The 10,338-nt window shown below is 34.3% G+C and overlaps 2 protein-coding genes across 3 annotated transcripts; one reads left to right on the plus strand and one right to left on the minus strand.

The window, feature by feature from the left end:
- Positions 1 to 336: 336 nt before the first annotated feature.
- LOC109202255 (uncharacterized) lies at positions 337 to 3,724 on the plus strand. The gene is made up of 6 exons (XM_019359170.2): positions 337 to 821; positions 1,084 to 1,212; positions 1,419 to 1,612; positions 2,109 to 2,256; positions 2,352 to 2,556; positions 2,636 to 3,724. Exons 1-6 carry the CDS (start codon positions 612 to 614, stop codon positions 2,938 to 2,940), a joined length of 1,191 nt encoding a protein of 396 aa, XP_019214715.1. The 5' UTR covers positions 337 to 611; the 3' UTR covers positions 2,941 to 3,724.
- On the minus strand, positions 1,837 to 5,798 carry LOC109202256 (uncharacterized). Of its 2 annotated transcripts, none has more exons than XM_019359172.2 (6): positions 5,388 to 5,798; positions 4,816 to 5,078; positions 4,430 to 4,620; positions 4,203 to 4,296; positions 3,838 to 4,021; positions 1,837 to 3,207 (listed from the first exon to the last, which is right to left on the minus strand). In XM_019359172.2, the coding sequence occupies exons 1-6, from the start codon at positions 5,583 to 5,585 to the stop codon at positions 3,064 to 3,066; spliced, it is 1,074 nt and encodes a 357-aa protein (XP_019214717.1). In that variant the 5' UTR covers positions 5,586 to 5,798; the 3' UTR covers positions 1,837 to 3,063. The 2 variants fall into 2 exon arrangements, with proteins under 2 accessions (XP_019214717.1, XP_019214716.1); XM_019359171.2 differs by having other exon boundaries at positions 3,828 to 4,021; positions 5,388 to 5,796.
- Positions 5,799 to 10,338: the final 4,540 nt, after the last annotated feature.

Below are 10,338 nucleotides of genomic sequence, written 5' to 3' on the forward strand. Positions count from 1 at the left end.
AATTTGAAAAGACACAGCAGAATGTGAATGAAAACAATGGAATTTGAATGAAAATAACAGAACTAGAATGAAAAGAACAGAATTTTAATGAAAACAACAGACTTTAAACGAGAACATGAGAAGCAGAAAAAAAATAGCAGAATTTAAATGAAAACAATGGAATTGGAATGAAAACAACAGAATTTGAATAAAAACAACAGAATTTGAATGACAACAACTGAATTTGAAAAGAAACAGCAGAATTTGAATGAAAACAACGGAATTTGAATGAAAACAACAGAATTTGAATGAAAACAAAAAACTGTGAATGAAAAACACTGAATGTGAAAACGATCCGTGTACTTTTCGGTATTTGAAGTTTCGTTTCAGAAAGTATAATTTAAAAAAGAAAATGAGACACTTATTTAATTCTCAACTTAAAAAGCTAAAATGAAAAACGTAAAACAATTGTTTTTTTCATTTTGTCCTTTCGCACATCAGAAACGAAAAACCCAAGAAAAAAGAACGAGAAAGGGCCCTTTATTTATTTTGTCTGAACCGGAAGTTTTAGTAGGTCAACAACCTGTACAAGTGATGCGCAAACTTATGGCAAACACTGTAGTGTGGACATCATGACGTTGGAAAAATACTCAGACGTGATCATGGAGATGGCAAAACAAGGCCTGTCATCGGAAATTATATCAGAGCGTCTGTCATATGAACACGGGGAAGTGAGAGGATTTTCTGCGAGAAATGTTAGAAAGTTTTGTGCTGAGCAAATCACTAGCTGTCGACTCTCGGACACACGGTTGGAGCTTGAGGTGACACAAGCTATAAATGAGGTAAGGTACTTTCTTCCTTCACCTTATGACTGTGTATGGTTGTCTTAACTGGGTTGTAAGGGGGTTAGTCTAGACTGTGTGCGCGCGCCCGCGCGTTTTAGCGTCTTGCGGGTGGTGGGTAACGTTAGTTATTTTAAAGATGTCTCTCACTGGTATTTGTACAGTTAATTAGCACAATACTTTAGCTTTACACATTTGCTTTCAGAATAAGCTACTTTACATTTGTTGTTCTAGTAGTAGCATGATCTTTTATTTTAAACAGGTGGGCCCAACATATGGCCGCAAAATGATGAAGGGCTATCTGTCCACAAAAGGGGTACATGCTGCAGAGGGACGAATTGGGTCAATTTTAAGAGAGGTGCATCAACCTTATCATGAAGCAAGACGCCAGGTAGCCTATGTTATTTAATCTTCCACTAGAACTGTATTCCAATGTTCTTTGTCATATTTGTGATATACATCATGTAATGGTAGGGCCTAATTCTGTTTAACAGATGTACGCCCTGCTTTAACAGTTACTTGACTCTTCCTCAAACGTATGATCAAATCTGCCTTTATCCAGTCAGCTGTCATTTATTTTTGTGATTTTTTTGTAAGGGAGCTCGGAATCTTAATCCCACACCGTACCATGCTGAATGCATGGGGCACAAGGTTCACCTGGACCAAAACGAGAAACTTGTAATGTTTGGAGTCACCCATGTTTTAGCTGTAGATGGATTCAGTAAAAAGATTGTGAGTCATTCCACAATGCCAATCAAAAACAACTTGAGCATCTATGAATATGTTTTCAGGTAATACAACCTCTCAAACCATTTATTTCATCTTAAGTGTTTTGATGGACATGTTAGTCATATTGGACATGAGCTGCACCCAAATTTACAATATTTGAATTTAAATTAGACATGCAACAGATGGGTCTGGTTATGTTCCTGAATATAATATATTAAGAACTTACCAAACATTTTGATCAACATTTTCTATTAATGTAAAAATAAATAAAATGGAATTGCACATGAATCATTTAACTACTTTATTGCAATTAATCAGTGTTCATTTATGAATGGAACAAGGTTCTTGGATTTCCACATATCTTTCAATTGTTCTGACATACATCTAAAGTCTGAGCATGACAGTGACATTGCAAAGAAACTTAAGAAATATATGTTGTCCTACTACAACTAAAATATTACCCAAAAAAAACATGAATGAATACATTCAAAATAATAACACCTTTGCTGGTCTTAAAGCAAAATAGTTAATAAATGTTCTTTATTTTTCCTGTACCAGACCTGCAGTGATCACCTATGGTATGTGGGACCAGGTGCGAGTAGACCATGGAAAGGAATTTTATTTAACACTGTTCATGCAAGAGATGCTGTCACATCATCGCTTCAATCAGGAGAGACTGCCTTATTTACAGACCTCATCCACAAGAGTAAGATTTAAGTACCATTAACATCAGCTGAAATTCTTATACTATTACGTGTACTACTACGTACATTTAAGACATGTTTCTTTTAACTCTTTTAGAACCACACAGTTGAAAGGATTTGGCCTGAAATCAACAACCGTGTCAACTACCCACTAAAAACTGCCCTACTCCAGCTGATGGACCAGGAGGAGATAGATATGGAGGATAACCTTGTGCGATACTGTGTGTCCAATCTAACCTGTCAGCTGTGTAACATTGGTCTTGCAAGTGTGGTAGAATCATGGAATGCTCATAGAATCCCAGGTAAAAAAAAAAAAAAAAAAAGTCAGATTGCTTACAACCCTGATAATGAACATTTAAACACCTCCTCTATTTTTTACAGGAAAAGGCATACCAAATCACTTTGCAGAACATGGGTGTAAAAGAAGAATTTCTCCAGAGCTCTTGCCAAATGCACTTGAAGCAGCAGACCTTTACAGGCAGCACTTGGGATCTGCACTCAAAGAATATTCGACTTTTGGAGTTGATCCCTTCACAACCGAACAGGACAAACTTAGAACAGAGAGTCATTTTGCAGAAAAATATCCTGATATTTCACATTTGTTTTTTAGAGCCGTAAATGGTGACTTTATGCCATACAAAGAAGCTCTGCTCTGTCTCATAAACATAACTCAGAGAAATGTATGAACCACTGCATCTGTAAACTGTACAGAACAGACAAAAAAAAAAATCAACTGACTGTAAACATTTGTGTGTACACACTACATTACTCCTCTGCAAAAAAAGATTTCAATACAGAAAATGCAGCTGTTAGACCAGTAATTTGTAGAACTCCGTTGTTACTCTCCCTGCATTTTGCACAGTGCTGTGATGTCTCTTGCCACTGTTCCACACATGTCTTGCAGCCAATAATGCTTCTGCAGCACAGTGAGAACACTGGATCCTCAATGATGTCTGCAAAAGTAAATCAGATAAGTGAGACTGTTATCCATTTATGTTGAATTTAGTTCAAACTATAGGTTCAAAGTCAGTCTTGACATAAATTTACAGACAGCATGCAGAATATTTTTGGTTATTCTGTAATTACTCTTGTTCACGCTGTTCTGAGAAAGTCCCTGTCTATATTTTTGTCTATAATTGATGAGGGGCAAAATCAGTACATTTTCTCAATTAGCAAGCAAGAAAAATGAAAAAGTTACAGGTACTTGATTCAATATATGCAACTACAGTCCCATTTTAAATGTGAACTTTTTAGTTTTACATTACTGTGAACAGTGTACCGTCACCCATACTGACATTGTAATCAATTTGAAAAGCTATACTTTCATAGTCAAGATTGCAAGGAGAACCCAAATTAAATGTGCATGTAAACTTTTGAATGTTATGTTACAGTAGACCTGCATCTTGATTGTCTGTGCCTAAGTATTTAAATGGACACTGCTGAATAAAGAGCCTATGTTTGGTAAAAAAATGTTTGTCCAAAGTAATGATTGAATGTGGTTTGACATTGTTTTAATTGTAATTAAAATGTTAGTGTAGATGTAATGTATTTACTAAGCAACATTTGAACATACTCATACAAACCACGCAGCTAAATCCCTCCTTGAGTGTCTGCAGCTTGGGGGTTGTGACTTTCTGGGCAACTGCAAGATCAGTGAGCTCTTTGATTGCTGCTGTGACAGCTGGCAGACTTTGAGATGCCAACACCAACTCTTCTATTTTGTCACTCACTTCTCCCAAACTGGCACTGTCATCATCTTTACGGCTGCTACAAATAAAAATGGATAATCAGATGTCAAAGCTACTTACTGGCTTAAAGAAACATCACATCACTTACTGATAGATGATGATTTATGTAGTGATGTCTTACTGCTATTATAGGATTTAAATCAAATTAATTCTTCTATATTGATGTTCATCCTATAGTATATACATATTTATTCACATACCTCAGTTTCTTCCTCTTTGTTCCCTGGAGGCAATTAAAGTCTTGTTCAGGCACAGCAAGAATTTTTCGTGCATTTTGTCTCCAGTACTGTGACCCTACAGATGAAAAACAAAACCAAAGAAACCTGTTTAGAAGCCAATACCATATTACCCAATAAATATTACAAAGAGTCTGGTAAGACATGTCTCTCCATAAGATATGGGCTTTAGCTGTAATATTATGGCTCACCTGTTGTGCCCTCCGACTCCAGAATTGCATTGCCCTGTGCATCTGTCAAAATTATTGGGTTGTAATTACCAATGGCATCTTGCACTTTTCCTACTATCCCTTGAAGCGTAGCCTCAGACTCCAGGAATCGTACAACCACCATTCTATTGGGAATCAACCTCCCACCAACTACATCTGCAAAGTACACTGATCTGTAAAACAAAACATAATAATTTTACATATCTTGTAAAAGACAGCAGGCCACAAATCCATTCAGTGATTGCTATAGGCAAATTGTACTAAAACAGCTTTGCTATTCTTAACAATTCAACTATCCATGCACCTTATGTTTCTTTTTATTTTGCCTGTTCTGTAATTTAATATTCAAGAACACAGACTCATCCTACCTCTGAAATGTTTTGGAGGACATAGGGGAACTTGAAGTAGCCTGCTGTGAACGTGAAGGTGCAGACGCTGCCACAGCTGGTGCTCGCATAAATGCAAAACGCTGCCCGCTGGAACCTGCTGTTGGAATTGACTCCATGTCTTCTCCGTGGACTTCATAGTGACCTCTGGGTGTAAGGTCTAATGCGCTGAAAACACCAGAGACCGCACCGGGGAACATAGCCACGTTTGAATCATCCGTGATGTACAGAGTATGCGCGGATACCTGTTTAAGAAAAGTTTCCGTAAATCACGTTGCTCTGCTAACGTGTTACTCCTGTGCACACGGTTAATAGGCTCTAAAGGCTTACTTATTAGCTAGTAGCCGGTAAAAGTCAATGAATAACTATTTACACATTAGCACATGTGCACAATTCACATATTAGCACAATGAAGACGGCTAGACATAGTATTAGTAAAAGTAGGCCTACATGAAATCACCAAATGTTAACGTTAGCCGTTCCGCAGTAAGGAAGAACAATAACGTTCATAAAAAAACTGCTGAAAGCAAAGTTTGCGAAGTTTACATATCTACCTGAAAGATGCGACCCAGTTTTTCTGCAGTCATGTCTTCGTCCCGGAGTGTCACTCTCTTAGTTTTCCTAAAAACAACGTAATGGTCCATCCTCTGTTTATTCCAGTGTAACTTTAAGGCCGTCGATCTCTTGTGTGGGGGACGGTGTGCGCGCGCCATAAAAAAACGCGCAGAAGAAGTACTTCCCGTTTCAGACATTGAAAATGCGTCTATTTTTTTGTTTTTGCGCTAGTATACTTTCATTATTTGAATCACGAAGAAATCCAAAAAAGCACGTCTAATTTTAAGTGTATGACGGCTATTTGTTACCACCGAATGAAAAAACAAGTTATTTTCGCCCATTTTATTCTTTATCAAAAATTAAAAAAATGAAAATTCTTTTAAATATCGTTTTTTCGTTTTGGTTTCTGAAACAAAACTTCAAATACCGAAAAGTAACAAACTGCAGAATTTCAATGAAAAGAATGGAATTTGAATGAAAAGAGCAGAATTTGAAAACAAACAGCAGAATTTGAATGAAAACAATGGAATTTGAATGAAACAACGGAATTTGAATGAAAAGAACAAAATTTGAAAACAAACAGCTGAATTTGAATGAAAACAACAGAATTAGAATGAAAACAAGAGAATTAGAATGAAAACAAAAGAATTAGAATTACAACAACAGAAATGGAAAACAAACAGCTGAATTTGAATGAAAACAAAAGAATTCAACCGAAAACAAACAAATTTGAATGAAAAAAACAGAATTTGAAAACAAGCAGCAGAATTTGAATGAAAATAAAGGAATTTGAAATAAAAAAAGCAGAATTTGAAAGAAAACAACAGAATTTGAATAAAAAGAACAGAATTTGAAGGACAACAACAGAATTTGAATAAAAACAGCAGAATTTGAATGACAACAACTGAATTTGAAAAGACACAGCAGAATGTGAATGAAAACAATGGAATTTGAATGAAAATAACAGAACTAGAATGAAAAGAACAGAATTTTAATGAAAACAACAGACTTTAAACGAGAACATGAGAAGCAGAAAACAAATAGCAGAATTTAAATGAAAACAATGGAATTGGAATGAAAACAACAGAATTTGAATAAAAACAACAGAATTTGAATGAAAACAACAGACTTTGAATGAAAAACACTGAATTTGAAAACAAATGGCAGAATTTCAATGAAAAGAATGGAATTTGAATGAAAAGAGCAGAATTTGAAAAATAAACAGCAGAATTTCAATGAAAACAACAGAATTTGAATGAAACAACGAAATTTGAATGAAAAGAGCAGAATTTGAAAACAAACAGCAGAATTTCAATGAAAACAACAGAATTAGAATTAAAAGAACAGAACTGCAACTAAAACAACAGAAGTTTAATGAAAAAAATGGAAGTTGAAAAAACTAACAGAATTTGAAAGAAAACAACGGAATTTGAAAGAAAACAACAGATTTAGAATGACAACAAACGAATTTAAATGAACACAAGAGAATTTGAATGAAAACAACAGAATTTGAATGAAAACAACGGAATTTGAATGAAAATACCAGAATATTAATGAAAACAACAGAATTTGAACGAGTACAAAAGAATTAAATACAAACAGCAGAATTTGAATTAAAACAAAGGAATTTGAATTAAAACAACAGAATTTGAATTAAAACAACAGACTTTGAACGAGAACAATAGCATTCGAAAACAAATGACAGAATTTGAAAGAAAACAATGGAATTGGAATGAAAACAAGATCATTTGAATGAAAAGAATGGAATTTCAATGGAAACAGCAGAATTTGAATGAAAAGAGCAGAATTTGAAAAAGAAACGAATTTCAATGAAAACAGCGGATTTGGAATGAAAACAACAGAATTTCAATTAAAAGAACAGAATGACAACAACTGAATTTGAAAGCAAACAGCAGAATTGGAATGAAATCAACGGAATTTGAATGAAAATCACAGAACTAGAATGAAAAGAACAGAATTTGAATGAAAACAACAGACTTTGAAGGAAAACAGCAGAATTTGAATGAAAACAACTGAATTTGAATAAAAACAACAGAATTATAATGAAAATAACAGAATTAGCATGACAACAACAGAAATGGAAAACAAACAGCAGAATTTGAATGAAAACAACACAATTAGAATGACAACAACAGAACTGGAAAACAAACAGCAGAATTTAAATGAAAACAACTGAATTTGAATAAAAACAAAAGAATTAGAATGAAAAACACCGACTTTGAATGAAAACAAGAGAATTTGAATTAAAACAACGGAAATTGAATGAAAGCAACGGAAGTTGAATGAAAACAATGGAAGTTGAAAATACCCAACAGAATTTGAAAGAAAACAATGGAATTGGAATGAAAACAACAGAAGTTGAAAACAAACAACAGAATTTCAAAGACGACAACGGAATTTGAAAACAAACAGCAGAATTTGAATGAAAACAATGGAATTTGAATGAAAACAACAGAATTTCAATTAAAACAGAATTTAAATGAAAACAAAATTAGGAAGAAAACAACAGAAGGAGAATAAGGAACAACCGAATTAGAATGAGAAGAACAGAATTTGAATGAAAACAACAGAATTTGAATGAAAACAACTGAATGTGAATGAAAATAAAATAATTTGAATGAAAACAACAGAATTTGAAAGAAAACAACAGAGATTGAATAAAATCTTATTCAATTTAAATTAAAACAATAGAATTTGTAAAAAATGGAATTTGAAAGGAAACAACAGAATGAAAAAAATGAATTTTGAAAGAACAAACAGAAGAACTTCAAAGAAAACAACTGAATTTGAATAAAAACAACAGAATTTAAATGAAAACAATGGAATTTGAATGAAAACAAAATCAGGAAGAAAACAACAGAAGTAGAATAAAGAACAACAGAATTAGAATGAAAAGAACAGAATTAGAATGAAAAGAACTGAATTCAATGAAAGCAAGAGAATTTGAATGAAAACAGCGAAATTTGAATGAAAATAACAGAATTTGAAAAAAAAAAAACAGAATTTGAAAGAAGACAGCATAATTTGAATGAAAACAATGGCATTTGAATGAAAACAACAGAATTTGAATGGAAACAAAAGAACTTGAATGAAAACAAAAAAAAATGAATAAGCCTGACACTGGATTTAACATTTGGAAAGATGAATCCGGTTAACATCAAGAGAGTTAAAAATGAGAAATTTTGTAAGAAACAAAGTAAAGACATAAACATTCTGTATTTTTCTACATTTATTCTGCTACCTCAAGACACTTTATGTTTTGGACTCAAATTAGAAATGTTCACTTTTATTTCTGCAAATCCTGTAGAAACTTTATACAATAGATAATTCCAAGCATATATTCATACATTTCAATTGAAACCATTCAATAAACTGAATAGAGGATAAAATGACACATCACATTGTTGTTATATTGTTTAAGAGTAAACCGGTGACTAAATATTCATAATGCATCAAGTGTCAAACCTTCAGTACATTTAATTTACTAGAAATAACAAAATTAGTGGCTGATGTAATTTATAGTTCAAGGGAACTACATATATATACAAATGGTATACAAATGAACAAAACACTCAACATTAAGTTTAAGAAACAAAACTTGCAAACTGCATGAAAAATGTAAAGCATATAAATGCATGCATAAATTGATTATTGATTTCGTTCTTGTTCACATTAATTGTAGCTAATTTATGTTTGTTAAACAATTTCAGAGACTTGATGTAAAAACAAGCCAGTTATGTTAAAATTATATTCTTTAATTTAACAGTGTTGTGATTTTTATTTCAGTTTATTAATTTGATCTCCTATAGGCTTATTGGTGCAGCCCTCCACAATGTTTTGAATGTGACCATTTGGGGAAATGAATTAACTCCTTTACTTTAAGTAAAATCTGGTTTGTTTTTTCCTTTTGTTTGTGCAGATGTGAACATGATAATCTCACTGGAGTGGAGATCAAAATAACTGCACCAAGACCATTTGGAGGAGAGTTGTTTATGATGGGAACGTGATCCAAGCTTGATCCAATCCAACTAACAGGTTTTATCTGTAAGTGTGAGTTAAACATCCTCCTGTAATGTGGTATGCTTCTTATTATATATCATTATATATATCATATTATATTCATATATCTGGGAGGTGGCAGAGTAGCACAGACTGTACCAACTATCTATAAAATGAACAGAGGGCTCACATGTAATCCACCGGGTCAGGGCCCCTTTCCAGGAAGCAGCTCAGAGACTGTTCAGTTGATCTGGGGCCAGCCTGACCAAAGTGTTTGGCCTGGTGTCCCACATGCACGGCCAAAGACACATGTGGAGCAGACTCGTCCTGCATCCTGTACCAGACCATTTGCTCTTGGGTCAGTTCCACAAACGCTGCTACGCCTTGTATTCTTATAGGTCAATAGTCACTTAACAATAGAGGTTTAATCATGCTGCCTTAACACTGCCTGACTGTATTCTTCTCAGTTTGCCCCATACCCAACTCTTGATTGCCAAGTGCCCGGTCAGACTGCATGCCCCTCCTCAGTGCTTCAAACTCTACCTCTGCACACTATAACCAGAATAGAGTTAGTCATTTAGTCCAGCAGTTCCTGCTAGAGTATGCATTTTGGGCAATTTGAATGCGTCAATCCACAGACAACTGGACCCTGCCACACAGAGGAAAGACAGTTTATGCCCCATTTTCTAATTTGAGGTTTGTTCACAATTTTCATTTGGAATGATCTATTAGGTGACCCATCAAACTTAGCAGACAAGTTTAAGCAAAAAAAAACCCTTTGCTTCTTGACACCATAGCAATGACCACTTTAAGTCATGCACTTCAGTCTTTTATTGCTCTTTATTCACACTTGCATGTGACTTACATGAGTTTAAAGCCTGTGCGCGGTGTGTTGGGGTAGAGCATTCTTGGCAGCATGTCAAGGCCCTC

Source organism: Oreochromis niloticus, linkage group LG5 (assembly GCF_001858045.2).
Source record: "Oreochromis niloticus isolate F11D_XX linkage group LG5, O_niloticus_UMD_NMBU, whole genome shotgun sequence".
In the NCBI taxonomy this organism is placed as follows: domain Eukaryota; kingdom Metazoa; phylum Chordata; class Actinopteri; order Cichliformes; family Cichlidae; genus Oreochromis; species Oreochromis niloticus.